General features: G+C 39.8%; 1 protein-coding gene and 1 long non-coding RNA gene across 2 annotated transcripts; one reads left to right on the forward strand and one right to left on the reverse strand.

Moving 5' to 3' along the window:
* Window positions 1-629: 629 nt before the first annotated feature.
* Window positions 630-2,266, reverse strand: LOC112193984 (F-box/kelch-repeat protein At3g06240). Its single transcript, XM_024334250.2, has 2 exons — window positions 2,156-2,266; window positions 630-1,994 (listed from the first exon to the last, which is right to left on the reverse strand). Exon 2 carries the CDS (start codon window positions 1,952-1,954, stop codon window positions 701-703), a length of 1,254 nt encoding a protein of 417 aa, XP_024190018.1. The 5' UTR covers window positions 1,955-1,994; window positions 2,156-2,266; the 3' UTR covers window positions 630-700.
* Window positions 2,267-11,862: 9,596 nt separating this feature from the next.
* On the forward strand, window positions 11,863-12,624 carry LOC121052226. The gene is made up of 2 exons (XR_005808549.1): window positions 11,863-11,905; window positions 11,995-12,624. It is a non-coding gene; the product is annotated as an uncharacterized LOC121052226 (long non-coding RNA).
* The last annotated feature ends 6,713 nt before the right edge of the window (window positions 12,625-19,337 follow it).

Consider the following 19,337-nt stretch of genomic DNA (forward strand, 5'->3'; position numbering starts at 1 on the left):
AATTTGAGGACAGTGTGGCAGGCTTGCTCACTAAGTCATTGCCTAAATTCCACTTTCGGGAAACACGTTGGTAGCATCATTTGCAGAAGTCACCCGAACTCCCATGACCGTAGTCATTAGGGGGAGAGGTCTACATGTATAGTCTCGAAACGTGAAGGGTGTGTTATGCTCTTTTTCCCTTCGACTGAGGTTATTTTTGTCCCACTGGGTTTTTGTTACTCGGCAAGGTTTTTAATGAGGCAACAAGAGGAGCGCCACATTTAGGCGACACAAGGGGGAGTGTTTAAGTAAATTCAAAATATGTGTCTGGCCCAAACTCTAGGTTACTTGACCTAGTTGTAATAGGGTTTTGAATTAGAGATATTCTCATATTTGGTTGGAGGAGGTAAGAAGAGTATTTATTTATTTATTTATTTATTTTCATTTTTCTCTCTTTGTCTTTATTTGTCTGTTCATATAAAGTCTATTAATAATTGAAAAAAGTTGGAGATCCAAATATCAAATTTAGAGGTCTAATTAGAATCATCCATTCACAATCCATTTATTTTTTTTCTCGTTTGGTGTAGCTGTGTAAGCCAAAATTTGTATGTGTACGGAATTGACGGAATTCACGTATATGGAGCCAGCCAGCCACACAAAATGCAATAAAGTTATCATTTATCCAAAAAAGGAAAAAAGGCATAGTAAAAAATTGTATGTCTTAATGTCTAGATAATTCTCTTCCATTAAGTGGAACTATACTATCCACACAAACAATGCCCTGAATATCATCTCCTAGGTGCAGGCCATGAATGGGAAAATACTTGAGTTTTCCGGTAAGGAGGTTACAGAGGACTACACGTCCATCTTTGGCAATCATAAGAACCTCGTCGATCTTCCAAAAGGCCAATGACCTCCGAACATTATCTACCGGATTTAGGGACAAATATTTTGTCCAAGAATATTCCTGAGCGCCTCGAATGTCATCCGTTACCCATATTTGAATGGAATGAATTGATTCGAAAATGCTAAACCCATAAAGAGCAATGGACTTATTCAACAATGCAACATGAATATCATGAACGCCGCATGCAGGCTCATTGAAACTATCCGGAAGCATTGCAATATGAAATAGCTCATCTCTTGTATCATACAAAATCATCACTTGCTTGTTTGTCTCCTCACATCTTTCCATGTCATCCAAGAACTCCTTCTTTTCCTCATAACCAAACAAATAGAAAATTCCCTTCGAGTACAAATCGAACGCGGTAGGCCAAAAGTAGGTATCTTCAGTTTGTAAGTGATCAGTCTTGATTTCTCTCCAAGAATCAATGCCTAGTGTGTAAACTGCAGCTATAGGAGGATCAACAACGAGACGCTGAGGATCGTTATAATTTGTCTCACCATAACAAGCAATTTCTAGAATTATGTAATCTTTACATTTGAGATCATATCCAAATCCCACCGTGCTCCAACAACAATCATGACAACATGACGCTAGAATAATCTTGAATTCTTTGATTGCTGGATTGTACAAGAAAAGGTCGCCGGTATACAGAGTCAGAAAAATGATGCCATCACAATGACTAATGATATACACAGAATCATCACGTCTAGGGAGCTCAATAAATTGGCCCCGAGCCTTTAGACCCTTAAAAGGTGGACAAATGATGTCTTCAACTACGAAATGAAGGTCTTCATCATCACCATTAGTATAAGTTTCTAGACGAAGATATGAAAGTACAACGTTCTCATTGCTTGTTTCGCTTCTGAGGATGACAGGACGCTTGACAAGGAAGGCAGTGGATGAAGATGGGTTGTTGTAAAAGTGAAGATGTTTAGCTGCAAATTGTGGATCATTGATCATAGAATTCCATGACTTCTGGATACACTTGAATCGCATTAGAGATTTAGGAGGCGTCCTTGATAGGATTTGCATCACTATCTCTTCTGAAATCTTGCAAAACTCTACCATTTTTGCTCTTTATACCTTTCCTTTTTGTCTTCTGACTCTTCTTTATAAATCATATATTCATCATAGACAAAGGCAAAACCTCATTACTAGAGGAAGTTGCATTGAACTCACTATATATAAGAAATGATTATATGCACAATTCAATAGATAGCCATCAATCAAGATGCATGCAATGAAGATTAGTGGGAAGAGAAAACTCACCTTCAATAGGTGACTTTTGATGGCAATGGAGTCCAATCGAAAGCTATATATTGTAGATAAAAAATAATGAAACACCTCCATGAGGTAGATTTCTATATCTATAAACTCTTGAGGACACATGTAAATCCTGCATTAAGGAAGTAAGCAAAGTTAAACGCCTTTTATGGAAAACCTTTAGAAACCCATCATATATGGATCTATAAAAATCCATATGCACATCTCTTACGTGTGATTCCCCCATGTTACGCTATGTTATGCAATTATGCAAGAGTAACTTGACAAGTGGAATGAGAGATCTTAGAAAGGAGAAACTAGAGTAATACAATGACCAATATATATATCGGATATTGAGGGTCCGAAAAAGGAAATTTGAATGGAGCTATCGTATCAATAAATGTTAGAGAAATTAGAGAAAATAAGAAAATTTTAAGGGTGCGGCTATTGCCACCCTACCATTTTTTTTGTTCACCATACTTGCTCATTACACCCTATTTTTTAATTTTAATTATTAAATTTACTTATTTAACCCATTTCTCTTTCCAAGAATATCTTTATATGACATATCTAATTAGAAAATAAATATTTTTAACGAAAATCTCTCATTTAATTTATACTCATAAAAAATTAAAATTTATTAAAGTTTCCTAATAAAATCATAAGGATTAATTTCAGTTTACCTCCTGAAGTTTGGGGGTGTCATCATTTCACCCCCTCTACTCTCTATTTTAAATATTTAGCCCCCAAGCTTTTCAATTTCAGTCAGCCATGTCCAATTTCTTATGCACAGTCAAAATTAGACGTTAACTCTGATAATGGGACCTACTTTGAGGGCTAAAATGGTCATTTCAAGACAAAAAAAACAAAACAAAAAAAAACCCTCTTTAGGGGCTAATCTGACATCTTTTTGGCCTCTTGGCCTCTGCTCCACCATCCCATTATCCTCTTCTCAGCCCCAGTAGCTGTTGAGGGTGGATTAGTATAGAGGCTGCTAGGATTGCTTGATTGGGTTGATTTCCTCTGTTTACCCATTCTGAGTTCAGGAACTAGGTCCAAAGCTTCAAGAAAGCTTTGTAGCGTCTTTCCTTATTCCCCGCAGTATGGTTGGCCTGCTGCGGTGACATGCTTCTGGTGATGGGGAGGTAGAAACTTATATAGCTTTGATAGATGAACTAGAAATATATAAAACGGCTTGCAAGAAGGCATGTAGCGTGGGAGCTGGAAGCACATGAGTTGCAGAAGGTGAGAGAATTGTTGCGGTGAGAGGTTTGCTACGGTATTGCCTACTGCAGTGAAGAAGGAATGGTTTTTTGGGGATGGCTTATGGGTATACATGTAGATAAGCTAGAGCTTGAAAATGGTTTTGGATTGAAGGTTGGGAATGCTTGGCTTGTTGCTTGAGGCTTGCTTGAAAGGTGTGTTGTTTAGAGGATGTATTCTCTGTGGCTTGGAGCTTGTGGGTTGTATTCCTGGAGGTTGTATGATATCTTCGCAGCAACTAGAAGCCTTAATTTATAGGCTGGAGGAGGTGAGGCCAAGATACAGGCTCATGGGAGAAAGCTATTGGACTTTGAAAGAGAACTATAATGTTAAGGTCAAATCCGGAGAACAAGGCAATAACCAAATGACTAAGGGGTGGTGTCTATTGTACTAGTTTGCTTGAATCATGGGATTTGAGTAGCAGATTTATAGGGAAGAGTTGTTATGTGGCTATATCTCATTGGGAGAGCTGCACACTACTTTTGGAATAGCTTGTAGCAAGCTAGAACTGAGAATAAATAAAATAAGAAATTTGATTGAGACTTTGTAGTCGTAAAAGAAGATGAGTTATTGCGGGGTAAAGGCATAAACCGTCGGTTGGAAAAGCTATTGGTTTTATGGGTAGGGCATATGACTGCGTTTAGGCAAATGGGTTATTCTCTCTTCTTTGCATGCCCATGTAAGGATTTAGATTGTCAGGCCTAGAATTTGGTCCCAAGTCCAAAACCACCGACAATCGAAAATCAAGAATGGGCCTCATGTACTTCTGTTACCTTCCACACCACACCCAATCTTGTAAGCCCCAAGAGCATGATTGTGGCTTGGGTCCACGTGCGTGACATGACACTTAATAAGGCAGGATCGAGAGTGAATTGCAATCAAGAGTTCTTTCTAGCATAATGGGCTTTAAGCTATTAAAGCCCATAATTTGTAGTTTTGCACATTTATATTTGTATTTGGGCCTCAAACAACTGTTGGGCATGAATATTGATTTTTTGGGTATCAACATTAGCCCCCTTGATTATGTAGGCTATGCAATGACTATGAAATAGGCTGCATAATCAATAAGAAAGTAACCCAAGGTAAGCATGAAAACCAAGAGTAGTATAGAAGGATGAAATTTGAAAGAGTTAGAATTGTATGAGAATTCGAAGTATTAGCGTGATTTGCTTTAAGGAAAAGTGCATGTGTTTACGCGGACAATGGAGAAAATAAGTAAGCATAAGATAATGAGAATGAGTTAAGTAAAAGTAAAATTGATAATGAATTAGAGTAAAATGAGAGTGAGTATGAAAGTAAAGCATGTGTGCGGTTGGACGAAAAGTAAGAACAATATGATAAATTCTAGTAGAGTAATTGTGAACACAAGAAAATGGATAAATTTTCAACGTAATGAAAAAGTGCATAAAGGATTGAGCATAGTTTATGAAGAATAAGTAAATAATGAGCAAACGAGGATAATCGATCACGAGATTTAGAAAATAAGTTGTTCTTTAGAAAATGAAGAACATGAGTATTAGATGAACAAGTAATTTGGCGAGTGAGAATAATAAGCTAAAGAAGAGTAGAAACGATTTTTGACTTCAAAGTTGATGGCGAAGAGTATAACAAGAAAATAATTTGCAAAATAATTGAGAAATGAAAAAGAGGTTAAAACAAAATAGGTAAGTATGTGTGTGAAATATGATATGTGGTTAAAGTAAAATAGGGCGTGCAAAATGAAAATAGTGAGCATAAAAGTATTTAATAGATAGAATAAGCATTTGCATTTGGCTTATAGATATGCTTGATGGTTTGCTTCGCATGGTGTATAAAAAGATATATATTTTCTTTGCTTGGCTTTTACATGCTTGATTTATGTGTTCGGCATGTGTAGAATGAGAGTTTGCTTACGTTAGAGTTAGATTCGCTTGAGCTTGTGGCAACCATGTTAGGCATGTGTTAGGCACGTGCATTGATGGTTTCGGCTTGAAGTTGCCTTAATCATTCGATGGACCAAGGGAGAATGCGTGGAATTTGAAATGTACATGCTTAAGCTTGGCATGACTCCCATATGGTTTTGGATATATGCATGACCTTGACAAAGAGGGGCTTGGCATTGCTTGGCATGAGCTTGTGTAAGGCTCGACATGCCTCTTTTGGTCATGAATCCGCTCGGGATTGTGTTTAGCTTGGCGTGGGATTGGAATATGGATTAGCTTGTTGCATATACGACTTAGCATATGAATTGGTGATATGCATGAAAACAAAAATGAATGATAATAGTTCTCTTAAATATATTGAATGATTAAGAGAGAGTGCATGAGCATGAGTTTCAAGAGGTAAGTTGAGTACTCATGGCAAGTGAGGGCTTGAATTTTGAGTAATTGCTTGTTGCATCATGTAATATCACTCATATTTATGACTTCCATTAGATTCTGCTTTAGGATTGTATATGAATTATGAACATATTTATGACTTCCATTGGATTCATAAAGCATGATTCAATTAAGTGCATGATGAGGCGTGCAAATTTCAATTGACAAGCAAGTAGCTTCAATGTAGGTGTGGATCTTCACTGATTGCGGTGATCATTGCGGTAACTGGCCGCCTCAATCGCATAGCCCCCAAGTGTCAAAGCATATTATTCTGATAGACTGATTGTTCCCGAGTGTGATGATGATACTGCCTTTTGCTTGGAATTGGCTTGACTGAGCATTGATTGCTTCCTCTAATAATTTTGGCTTGATTGAGTATTGCTTGTTGCTTGATTGAGTATTGTCTGCATGCTTTAATCGTTTCCTTAAAAATGTGTTTTGCATGTAAAATCAACATTGGTAACTTGCATGTACGCTTTGATAAAATAGACAAATAATTTGAACATATGTATCATTTAAGCAAAGTGTACAAAGCCATATAGTTAGTCAATCACAAACCCATGGGTCATATATAAATCTAATTTGTCTTTTGAATTGGTAAGCTAGCATACAAAGTTCATTATGTTTAATGATACGGCAACTATGCATGAACGTGTCAATCATATATGGTATATGTGAGATGTCATCTTGATCTATACATGCAGCAGCTATATGGAAATTTGTCTTTGTACTTTGATGAAATACTAAGAATGATGTATAAGCAATGTAGAAGTGTAGTAGATGATGACAAATTGATATATTTGACTGTACTCTTCTAATTTGACTTTCAAGTAGCTGATGATATCTTAAGGAAGCATTTCTAGTGAAACAATGTGTGTAGGCATTGAGGCCTATATATAGAATTATGCACAAGTACACTGGTCTTAGACATAATAACGCAAATAGTGATCTAGAATGGCTAGATTGGGTTTGGACCAAAATTCATTTTGTTTGGAATGGCAGAATGCATAATCTGACCTGTGGTGAGAGATACAACTCTTTGAGTATATAAAAGACAACATAATATATATATATATATATATATAGATATATCTTTAGGCTTTTGAAATAAAGCCATTAATCAAGGGTGAGCGCGTTATGTGTATAAGCTGTATATTCAATTTGCACCCACCAAGAGAAGAACAAATATATATATATATATATATATATATATATATATATGTGACTAAATTTGACATGATGAAACTTGGACATGGCATCCACGGGAACACAATTAAGCTGCTTATGTGTACCAACTGGTGGTGTTTTAGTTTGAAATAGGTCGACTGTGGACATCCCTATGTGATAAGTCTTTGCATATTAGGGAATGATAAATGGACAGCAGCTATGTGGGGAGATGTGAGCAACGCAGCTCGCACGTGATGAACACACAACAAATATTCTAGTCAACAAATACAGCAATGGTGGAATGTTTCAGCAAGAGGAACATGATGAGTTATGCAGGTATGTAGCAATAGTGGGAAGAAACTAAAATTTTCAAATACTTTCGGGAACAGATTGATGGTTATAAACACTTGGATTATGGGAAAAAGGTGCCAAGAGAGCAGAGGACATATGATTATTGATGACTGAAGAAGAAAAGGGTATGAGAACTTAGCTTTCGTTTGTAGCAATTTGTTGCTTGGAGCAAAATGCACAGTTTTGGAACATCTCTAGGATTTATTATGAGGCATGGAGAAATTAGGGTTGTGGATGAGCACACAATTGCTATTGGTCATGGGTATGTATAAATACAATGTCATATCCTTATCAATTGTCACTGATGATAACGAACTCAACATGTATCATGTAGAGTGTGGTAGTGATTAGGTATTGAGTAAAGCAATACTTTAAACCATTTGAAATAAGCACTTGACTAGTGTGATGCTGGGAAGTCTCTATACAGATGTCTTAATAGAACGTGTCAGATGTTTGAATACCAACTGATTAAGCACAGTACATGTATCTTATATGTGTGTGTGAGCAAGTATAAATATATAACGTGTGTGGCTTTGTGTAGTGAGCACATTGGAGAAGATTAAATAAGCATGTTAAGAAGATGAATATAGATAGCATATTAAGAAGACAAGTACTCATGGCATGTATGATGTATCTTTAGCTAGTGAATAGCAGTCATTCGTTTAGTAACAGAAGCAGAACGAGCTGTTGTGCAAGCATATAGCAGTAGCAAAAAGAAAACAGATTGATGCATGTTGACCCGTGTTGTGTGAGTATTTCCTCCGAGAAATAAATAAACGATTAGTAACTTATCCATGTAAATGTATGTGATTGAGATTTTATGTGGATGTATTGAAGCATAGTATAATTATGACTTCATGGCATTGATTGACAACCGGATGCTTGAATTTCACGAAAATGAGCAAGTGTACATTTGTGTGCCATTTGAAGTGTGAAGCCAAAAGTGAAATATGCTTGGATTCATAATTGCATAGATGGGAGGCATGCTCAGTAACAACTATGGCATGCGTTCATGAGCTATTATCTTATATGTACATGCAACAATAGCTATACAAGTTAGTCTTTAAAACAGACAAAAGGGTGCCATTGCCGGTGCTTTTAGCTTTGAGAACTTGATGTAGCAAGCACAATAATAGGAAAACACACATGTGGTCAATAGCTATCCAGTAGCAATGAAATTTGATTTGTGCATAAAAATTTTAAGGCTACATGTTTCGTCCCTCATGATGTGTCAAGAGGCAGTGAGTGTTTATAGCTATGTATGTATATACAAAATTGAGAAACATGATTTTGGAGGCATGTATAAGGTGGTGGAAGTAGGTAGAAAAGAAAAACTAATATGCAGATTGTAGTTTTCTAGCTGATGCTCTGAGTGACTATGCAACATTTGTGTGATTGAGCATGTGATCATCAATTATAAAGCGTAAAATGTACTCACAACAAAGCTATTCAGGGTTTGGAATCAATGCTTAAATGTAAAGCAAATCTAGTGCTTAAATGTAGGTATGAATGTTTGGAGGTAACAAATAATTGGCAAGAGAGCTAGTTTGTATGTGAGACAGTTATTCAACAATTAATGCAGCAATGAACTTCAGCCTATAGAATATGTAATAAGGACGTGTGTGTTGATATGGGAAAATTATGCCAATAACAGTTATAAACATAGTAGCAAGTGGAGTTACACGTGGCCACCATTGACTTTCATTCATAGCTCACACTTGTTGTGCAAAAAGGTGTGTCCAGTACTCCAGTAACCCACATGTCATAGATTTAACTTGGTTGATATATGTAACCAAGCTAGATGTAGTGGCATGGTGGCACTATAGTACAAATACTTATTCAGCAATAACGTGATTGGATAGGCGTGCGGTCTCCCAGAGAGATAATCAACATGACAATATGCCTTGACACGATGACTACCGATGCAATTGTACTCTTGTAGTGTGCACAGGTGCAGGAAATATGTGTATGCATATAGACAAATGATAGGTGTCTAGCAAACAAGTTGTTATGTGGACATATGGAATCAGAATGAAGTGTACTCGTTTGCATAGCAGGGGAGGCATTATGCACGTGCAAACACCGAGCATGATTGTATAACCAGCATATATGTTTAATTAACCTTGACTTCGAAACAGTGGCAGAATTGGCTATGAAAGAGAGAGAGACTTAGCTTGTGAATTGGGCACCAGAGTGGTGTGTACGAGCCGGAGAAGCAAGGAAGATGAGAGAAAATTGCCTCCATGGCCGAGTGTATTAAACAGTTGGTTGTTCGTTGCAGCTCTTCGACCCCCTCCTCATTTTTCTTCTTTTCCCCTTCATTTTTTTTTTTTTGGGTACTGGCTGAGATTGAATTTGGCTTCGATACACTGTGCAAGACTGGGTAGCGAGACCGAAATTGAGAGGTTGACACAAGATTGGTACCGAGGGAGACTCTGGGTTCCGATATTATTGGAATGAAGCTTGGTGCCCAAATAAGTTATGGGTGTTACTAGTATCAGCGATTTGGGGTAGTTGACAGAAATTGGTTGCTGATTAACTGTGAACAGAGATTCCCTTCCCTTTTGGTTTATCTCTTGTCAACTCGTTTCATTTTGCTTCGCCGATCCTGATTTGAGATGGCCCTCCACTACAAAAAAGTAGGGCTGGGCGTCCGGACCCGAAAGACCGAGGGCCCAACCCGAAACCGAGTGAAAAAGCCCGGATCGGTTCGGTTTTAGATTTGAAATTCTCGGTTCGGTCTAAAGCCTGACCCGAATTGAAATTTTCGGTTCGGTCTCGGGTTTCATATTTTCAGGGCCCGAAAGCCCGAACCGAACCGAATACTGTAGCACATGCCACATGTCAGTCTATGATTGGGTGTTAAAATAATAAGTTAAATATTAAAAAAAAAATTAATACACAACCCTAAACCTAAAGGCCCTCCGTGTCCTCCACTCCAGTGAGTCCTCGAGTACTCGACACTTCGACAGACCACAGCCTCCTCTCTTTTCTTGCCCCAAATCACCCTCAGTCCCTCTCACTCTCTCTGTCCCTCCTCTCTTTCTCTCTATCTCTCTAGTTTCTCTCCAGTCTCTCTCTCTCTAGATCGAAAGGGTGGCTCGCAAGTTGGAGACATTGGTATTGGATCTGAGCTTGAATTGGATTGGCGGAAGGAAGACCCAGCTAGCCATCTGGTGTGTGGAATTAGGGTTTCGATTTCGTTTTCGGTGGAGAAAATTCTGATGGGCGATATGGGTTTTCGCGATTGATAAGTGATTAAGATTCCATTGTTCATTCTTCATTCTTCTCAAGCCTCTCGTTCTCTGTGTTCCGTCGTTGAAGTTTCAAAGCTCTTATTACGCCTTCACAAACAAAACCCACTTCTCTACTCTTACTGGTATGCATTCAACATCAACTTTTTCTCTCACTCACACCCCATATGTGACTGTTACTTCTTTTATATATTTGGTTGTTGCTCTTTGGCTGGGTTTTCTTCGTTCTTATTTGCTACTTTATTTTGATTCTTGAGTATGTGATTCCGGGACTGTTGGACTCCAAGAAATCGAAGAGGGTCGGGTTTTTGGTGCTCTTAGAACGAACCAAGTCGAATCTTGCTCAAAATTTTTGCAGTTTCTGGTTTCTGCTTTTATATGATGATTGAAACATAAGTCAGTGTATTCTTTGCAAAAGTAAATACTATAAGGTATACAAAAGTGTATGATTTACAATTTGATATCAACTTGGTGTGTCTCTATTTGGTATTTGGTGCTGTTCTAGAAGAAGAAAAGTTAACTGTAATGATATTTGTGCAGCTTCATATAGTTTCTGCAATTAATGGAACTGTTCTAGGCTGAAACTGTTGGTTACTGATGATATTGGATTCATGGATTGTTGGTTAGTGATGAACTGATGATATTGGAACTGTTCTAATGGAACTGTTGGTTAGTGATGATTCATGCGTTTAATGGAACTGTTCTAGGCTTTTTCAGTTAATGGAACTGGGTTTCTCAGTTACTTTTTCTGTTTCTCTCTTCAACTTTGTAAATTGATCAGCTTTCAAATGTGAATGCAGAGCTGCAAGTTGGAGTTGTCATGGAGTTCTAGACCTGTTGAGCATGGGAGCCGGCCTAGCAGCAATTTGTGATTTTGTGCAAAACGGGAGGATTGTGTTCATGTTTCTGTTGCAGTTGTAGTACCATTCAAACTTTGAATTTCAAATGATTGAACACATGGTTGAAATGATTGAATAAGTTGGATTGTTTTCTGTTGGACAATGGACAATGTATTTGTGAGTTTGTGACTTTGTGTTGTAAACTATATAAATTTGTAATAATGCATGATTACTGTTATATTAATGAGATAATTGGATATGCATTCTAGTCTTCTAGGTGCCAAAATGAGTGGCAAATGACAGGGTGCAGAATTGTATTTGGAAAACAGGGAAAACAAGCAAACATTCTTGAACTGGAAATTGGGCCCGAAAAAAGCCCGAAAAGCCTGAAAGCCCGAACCGGCCCGAACCGAAATTCTCGGTCTCGGTCTCGGTCTCGGTTTTACTGATTTTCGGGCCCGGCCCGACCCGAGCCCAGGCCTACCTAATACTGGTGCTGCGCAGCTGACCAAAGATAAATTCAAGGTAGATATTTTCTCTAACTTATATTATGGCTTTTTTTTTTTGTAGAAACCAAACATTGACTATGTTTTTCATTACCAAACGCTGTGTAGACTCTGATAAATATAAAGATGTGCACACATGACGAGGTGAGGTATGAAATGATAATCCAGTAAGCAAAGCTGTAGTTTCTAGTGTAGTTCTCTTCTCTCTGAGATCGCAGTTCCACTTTCACTTTCTCCTATCCCTATTCTACTTTCACAAGGCTTTCTCTATCACCATTGTCATGCTCTTCAAATAGTTCCTTTACTTTCGCAAAGACATCTCTGCAAATTCTTTGAGTTTTGAAATCTCTCACGACCTGAAGAAACCTTTCATATATGTCTCTTTGGTCAGAAAACTGAAGGGTAAGAGTCTGTCAGTTTAGGACCTAAAGGAGGGTAATGAAATTGAGGTTCTTTTCTTTCTTAAGGTCAATGATCAGCTTACTATGTTATCTGTTTTGTCATGTACCAGTTTCATCTCAGCAGAGAAATTTAAGCTTCAGATGTGTTCACTTGAGGTTGTCATTAGCTGGGATGAGCGAGAGCAAGCTAGGAGAAAGAAGTTGTGCATTTTTTGTATTTTGAACAATGACAAAGATTTATGAATCATTGAATAACAATATTGTGAAAGAGTATACAAGCTTCTCATTTGTATTTTTGCACAGAATGTGATTTGTATGGGTTTTGCAATTTTTTTTTTTATTGGTGATTCATATTTCGCGACGGCATTGTTTCCGACGCAGATGACCTTCAGCGATGACAAAAAATTTCATTGCTGTAGGTGGCGTCGCTATTGCTCTTTGCAACGGCATAGTCTCCGTCGCCATAATTCATGCGATGGCGTAATTGCCGTCGCAAATAGCAATGGCGACGCCCTCAATGACAACGGCGATTTTGCCGTCGTCTAGCTGTCGCCGTTGGTCTTTCGCGACGGCAATTTGGCTTTTCGCGACGGCATTGCGCCGTGGCTATTTGAATTTTTTTTTTTGTAGTGCTCGTTGTTTATAGTTGTGAGATGTGTGAGAGAGGTGACTGGGAGGAGAAGCGGCCGCTGAGAGTCATAGAGAAGAAATGAGTTGTTAACGTTGTGGTCAGAGTTTGTGCTATTGCAGGTCATGGATTTCTGCGAGGAGGAAGGCTTGGGTGCCTAGAGAAGATTCTGAGTATCTGTAGGCCGGCGCGTGAGTTCAGCTCCGAAGTCGTCGGATGAGGTGGAGGCCGGGTTTGACTCGCTGGAGGTTAGCGAGCTTCGTGGTGGTGCAAGTGAGGCACGGTGATGCCTAGAGATCCATTGATGGAGGAGAGAGAGAGAGAGACCTAGATCCAGTTTCTCTCTCCTCAAAACTCTTTGTAAACTGAACCCAGGAGCTGGAAGCTCTTGATTTTCGATAGTAGGTTGTTTTTCTGAGCTTGATTTTCAAAACACAGAACCCTTTGATGTTGGGTTCAGAGAGTGTGGGGGAGGCGAGCTGCATAGATGTTGGGGAAGAGAGAGAGAAACTCAGATCTACTTTCTCTCTCCTCAGAGATTTGTGTAAACTTGAAACCCAGAAACTGAAAATTTTGATTCTCATCTGCTGGAGATACAAATCGAGGAGAATATGTGAAGAATATGAACTCTTAGGCGTTACAAAGGGAGATCCAAGAGGAGAAAGAAAACTCTGGGTGTCCAGAGAGGATTTCTAGGTACTGTGGTGTCAGCGCATGACCTCACCCTCGATATCGTCGGACATCGCAGAGGTTGAGATGGACTAGCCAGAGACCTGTGAGCACGGTGATAGTGGAGGTGACCGCAAGTCAGTTGTGGAGGAGAGTGAGAAAAGCCCAGATCCGTTTTCTCTCTCCTCAAACTCTCTGTAAATTGCAGCTCGAAGCCAAAAGCATTGTGATGGGTGAGAGGAAATAAGGGATGTAAACCCAGTCCCCAGCGGAGTCGCCATTTATGTTGCGGGTGGATTTGTACAGAGGCTGCTAGGATTGCTTGATTGGGTTGATTTCCTCTGTTTACCCCTTCTGAGTTCAGGAACTGGGTCCAAAGCTTCAAGAAAGCTTTGTAGCGTCTTTCCTTATTCCCCGCAGTATGGTTGGCCTGCTGCGGTGACATGCTTCTGGTGATGGGGAGGTAGAAACTTATATAGCTTTGATAGATGAACTAGAAATATATGAAACGGCTTGCAAGAAGGCATGTAGCGTGGGAGCTGGAAGCACATGAGTTGCAGAAGGTGAGAGAATTGTTGCGGTGAGAGGTTTGCTACGGTATTGCCTACTGCAGTGAAGAAGGAATGGTTTTTTGGGGATGGCTTATGGGTATACATGCAGATAAGCTAGAGCTTGAAAATGGTTTTGGATTGAAGGTTGGGAATGCTTGGCTTGTTGCTTGAGGCTTGCTTGAAAGGTGTGTTGTTTAGAGGATGTATTCTCTGTGGCTTGGAGCTTGTGGGTTGTATTCCTGGAGGTTGTATGATATCTTCGCAGCAACTAGAAGCCTTAATTTATAGGCTGGAGGAGGTGAGTCCAAGATACAAGCTCATGGGAGAAAGCTATTGGACTTTGAAAGAGAACTATAATGTTAAGGTCAAATCCGGAGAACAAGGCAATAACCAAATGACTAAGGGGTGGTGTCTATTGTACTAGTTTGCTTGAATCATGGGATTTGAGTAGCAGATTTATAGGGAAGAGTTGTTATGTGGCTATATCTCATTGGGAGAGCTGCACACTACTTTTGGAATAGCTTGTAGCAAGCTAGAACTGAGAATAAATAAAATAAGAAATTTGATTGAGACTTTGTAGTCGTAAAAGAAGATGAGTTATTGCGGGGTAAAGGCATAAACCGTCGGTTGGAAAAGCTATTGGTTTTATGGGTAGGGCATATGACTGCGTTTAGGCAAATGGGTTATTCTCTCTTCTTTGCATGCCCATGTAAGGATTTAGATTGTCGGGCCTAGAATTTGGTCCCAAGTCCAAAACCACCGACAATCGAAAATCAAGAATGGGCCTCATGTACTTCCGTTACCTTCCACACCACACCCAATCTTGTAAGCCCCAAGAGCATGATTGTGGCTTGGGTCCACGTGCGTGGCATGACACTTAATAAGGCAGGATCGAGAGTGAATTGCAATAAAGAGTTCTTTCGAGCATAATGGGCTTTAAGCTATTAAAGCCCATAATTTGTAGTTTTGCGCATTTATATTTGTATTTGGGCCTCAAACAACTATTGGGCATGAATATTGATTTTTTGGGTATCAACAGTAGCAGAAGCCGCCTTTCTCGACTCCTTTTCCTCTTGGCAAGGCGGAGGAGGTCATACCCGCTCTAAACCCAAAACCCGACGCCTTCATCCCTAACCTTTAAACCCTTGAAATCCCCCAAATCATATGAATGAACCAAAATGGATTAAACCTTTGAAATCTCTGAACCTCAGTAGCCATGAATCGAGCAAAGGCGGTCCTCACATCTCTCCAAGTCGCCAATCTCGCTAGTACTGAGTCGGATCCACTCCATAACTCGGCCTCTATGTTCTCAGGTGACTCACTTCTCTCATTTACTTTCAAATCAATCTCACAATTCTCATTTCCTCAATACCCATCAAAGACTCTCCTTTTCCTCAATACCCAACTCGGTCCTGCAACTTGTATTGACCAACCAGTGGTCCGCCAAGTTAGAGAGCGAGGTGTCCGAGTCACACAATTATTGACCCACGATGTGGTTATCTATGTTTTGAAGAAATTGGATAAAGACCCACCAAAGGCTTCCAATTTCTTCAATTAGGTCTGTGAGAACAATGGGTTTAGGACAAGCTCTTAGATTTTTAGCCTCTGTCGCTGCATTTTTGCTCCACCGCCGGCGCCAAAAGCTTGACCCACCTCGTCCGACAACAAACCCTCTAGAACCGACAACTTCCAACGGAGTTCTCAATATCCTTTGCTATTTAGGTTGGTGTTTTGGGCTCCAAAGGTGAGTCCTTTGCTATCTGGGTCTGTAAATTCGACGAAGAAGATGTTGGGTTTGAAGGGTCTTGTGGTTTTTGAGACGAAGATGGTGTTAGCGTGAGTCAATGTATCCTATTTAGAATATTCTTATTCTATTAGGAATGTACTTATTGTATGCAATTAGGAATGTAATTATCTCTTTAATTGTAATTAGCACTTACCTAGTTAGTATATGTAACCTTGGTGTATAATTACCTCCTTGTGAGAAGAATAAAATCATCTCATTATTCTCTCAAATACGTTCTTATTCTCAAGTTGGTATCAGAGCAAAGATCCGTATTGGACTTTGTCTCTTTGTTCTCTCATTGCTCTCAATTCTCTCAATTTAATTTCTCTTAAATTTTCTTCTACCCAATAATTGGGATTTGTTTGTCTGTGTTCTTGTGATTGAGAGTATTCACACCTTTAAACCTAGAATTTGGGTTTTAGGTTTTTTTTTTTTTTTTTTTTTTCTCTTCCAGCCTCTACTGTTCGTTTTCTTTCGGCCTACTCAATTTCATCTTTTTATTCCGCTGTGCTCTATTATTGCAATGGGAGGACAAGGGTCAGGCAAGGATGATGTTGTCGCTGTTCAAAAGATGGAGGTATCTTTGAATCAAGACTATTCTGAAGGTTTTGGTGGTGCTAAGTTGAATAGCACCAATTACCGTACTTGGCGGAAGATGATGACTTCCCATCTGTGTGGGCTTGGCAAGATGGGATATGTGAATGGCACAATTGAAGCACCAGATGAGACGGACCTAGGGTTCGGAAAGTGGGAGAACTCAAATGGGTCTGTGATGTCCATCCTCTATAAATCAATGATCGATGAGGTAGTTCAACTAATCATTGGATGCGAGACAGCTGCTGAGATATGGAAGACTTTGAAAGAGTTGTATCTCAATGATTCTGACTTTGCTCAGATTCATTAACTCCACACCAAGGCATTCAAGATGACTCAGAATGGACAACGTGTGTCCCGTTATTTTACTGCTTTGAAGAACATCTAGTTGGAGATTGATCGGAGGCGCCCTAATAAGATGAAGAATGCTGATGATATCAAGCTGCACAATGAGGGGAAAGATTTGTTGCGGGTGCACATATTTCTGAATGGACTTGATTCCAAGCATGCTAGTGCAAAAGGTGAGTTGTTGAGGCTTGCTACTCCTTCTTCCCTTGATGGAGCCTTTGCCTATATTCACAAGGATGAGGCTCAACTAGAGAGTGCTAAGGCAATTCACTCTGAATTGTCCAGTCTCACAGTTCAATCTACTCCTACACCACCTAAATATGTGCCACCACATACTCAACAGTTGCGTCCTCAGTCTAGCTTTACATCACCTACTGGCAATCGTCCTTTCTGCAACTACTGCAAACAGCTAGGGCACATTAAAGCTAAATGTCACAAGCTGAATGGATATCCTGCGTCTTGGGGAAAACCAGCATCTAATCAACAAGGACGTGCTACAGCTCATTTAGTCCAAAATGCTGATTACTATGGTGTGGAAGGGCGAGATCACACAACTGCTGCTGGTAATCCTTCCGTATCCATGGTTGGACGTGGTAAGATTGGTGTTGCTTTACATATTTTTGATTTTGTTGGGGAAGATACCTGGATCATTGATTCTGGGGCATCGGACCATATGACTTATGATAAATCCTATTTTACCCACTTGTCACCACCATCTGTGTCTAAAGTTACCAATGCAAATGGTGAAGCCTTCCCTGTGTTAGGAACGTGTTCGGTTAGACATACACCTACATTAGAACTCCATAATGTCTTATATGTTCCTGCTTTATCTCACCACTTGATATCTGTACCGCAATTAAATGCTGAAGCTAAGTGCTCTGTGACCTTTTACCCTATGTATGTTGTGTTTCAAGATCTTCTTACCAGGGAGACTATTGGTCGGGGAGATCTGAGGGGGAGGTTGTTCCATCTAGACCAGATGTATGCAGGGGAGAAACCAGGGAAGATGGCCCCAGTCGCTTTGATTTCGAGTTCTGAGCAGTTGAGTGAGATGTGGTTATGGCATCGTCGCTTAGGACATCCTTCATTTAGTAACATGAAAAAGTCTATGCCTTCTTTGTTTTTGGGCATTAATGATTCTTCTCTTAGATGTGAAACTTGTGTCTTGGCCAAGAGCCATCGTGTCAGTTATCCTTTAAGTATTTCTAATAAAAGTACTACCCTTTTTGAGTTGATTCATTCTGATGTTTGGGGACCTTCCCGTGATCCTACTCCTACTGGCATGTGTTGGTTTGTTTTATTTATTGATGATTGTACTAGAGTTTCCTGGGTGGTTTTACTTAAGTCTAAATCTGCTGTCTTCTCAGCTTTCCAAGCCTTTCAAGCCATGATTCAAACTCAATACAATGGTCAAATTAAGGTCTTTCATTCAGATAATGGGGGGGGGGGGGAGGGGGGAGTACATGAGTCATGAGTTTTAGGATTATCTCCAGGCACAAGGCATTGTCCACCAAACAACTTTCCCACAAACACCTGAGCAAAATGGTGTGTCTGAGCGTAAAAACCGTCATCTCCTGGATGTTGCCCGCTCCATCCTCTTTAGTGCACATATGCCCATGTACTTGTGGGGAGAAGCTATTCTCACTGCTTCTCATCTTATCAATCATATGCCTTCTAGTGTCCTTCAGGCCAAATCTCATTTGAGGTACTCTCTACACATGTCTCCCTTCCTTCTTTTCATAACCTACCTGCTAGAGTCTTTGGGTGTGTAGCCTTTGTTCATGTTCCTAAGAACCAACGCTCTAAGTTGGAGGCTCGTGCCGTAAAATGTGTCTTTGTCGGGTATGGGACTCATCAGAAAGGGTATAAGTGTTTTCATCCTCCCACAAAAAAGTTTTATGTTACTATGGATGTTACCTTCTTCGAGGATGCCTGCTATTTTTCTCCCACTAACACTTCTCTTCAGCGGGAGAAGTTTAGATATTTTGAAGAGATGGTCAGTGGAAGCCAAGATGATGAAAAAGATGAAGAACGGGATGAAAAAGATGAAGAACGGTCGGTCGTTCCTGTTGTTTCTGAAGAACGGTCAGTTGTTCCTGTTGTTTCTGAAGAACGGTCGGTCGTTCCTGAAGAATAGTCGAGTGTTCCTCTCGTTCCTGAAGAACGTTCGATCGTTCCTCTCGTTCCTGAAGAACGGTCGAGCGTTCCCCTCGTTCCTGAAGTCATTCCTGTGCATCCTGAAGAACGGTTGAGCGTTCCTGTCATTCCTAAAGAACGAGCTAGCGTTCCTTTCGATCCTTTCAATCAATTGAATGAAGAAGTTTCTACAACAACGAACTCCCCTTCCTCCATCACCCCACTCCGACCAAGGTTCCCAAGGTTTTGAAGATCATTCTGAGGTAAATTGATACGCTAAAAACAAGCGCTCAACTTAACCCTGCAAGATGTAGTCGTTAGCAATATAGAATAAGCAA

This window comes from Rosa chinensis, chromosome 3 (assembly GCF_002994745.2).
Source record: "Rosa chinensis cultivar Old Blush chromosome 3, RchiOBHm-V2, whole genome shotgun sequence".
In the NCBI taxonomy this organism is placed as follows: domain Eukaryota; kingdom Viridiplantae; phylum Streptophyta; class Magnoliopsida; order Rosales; family Rosaceae; genus Rosa; species Rosa chinensis.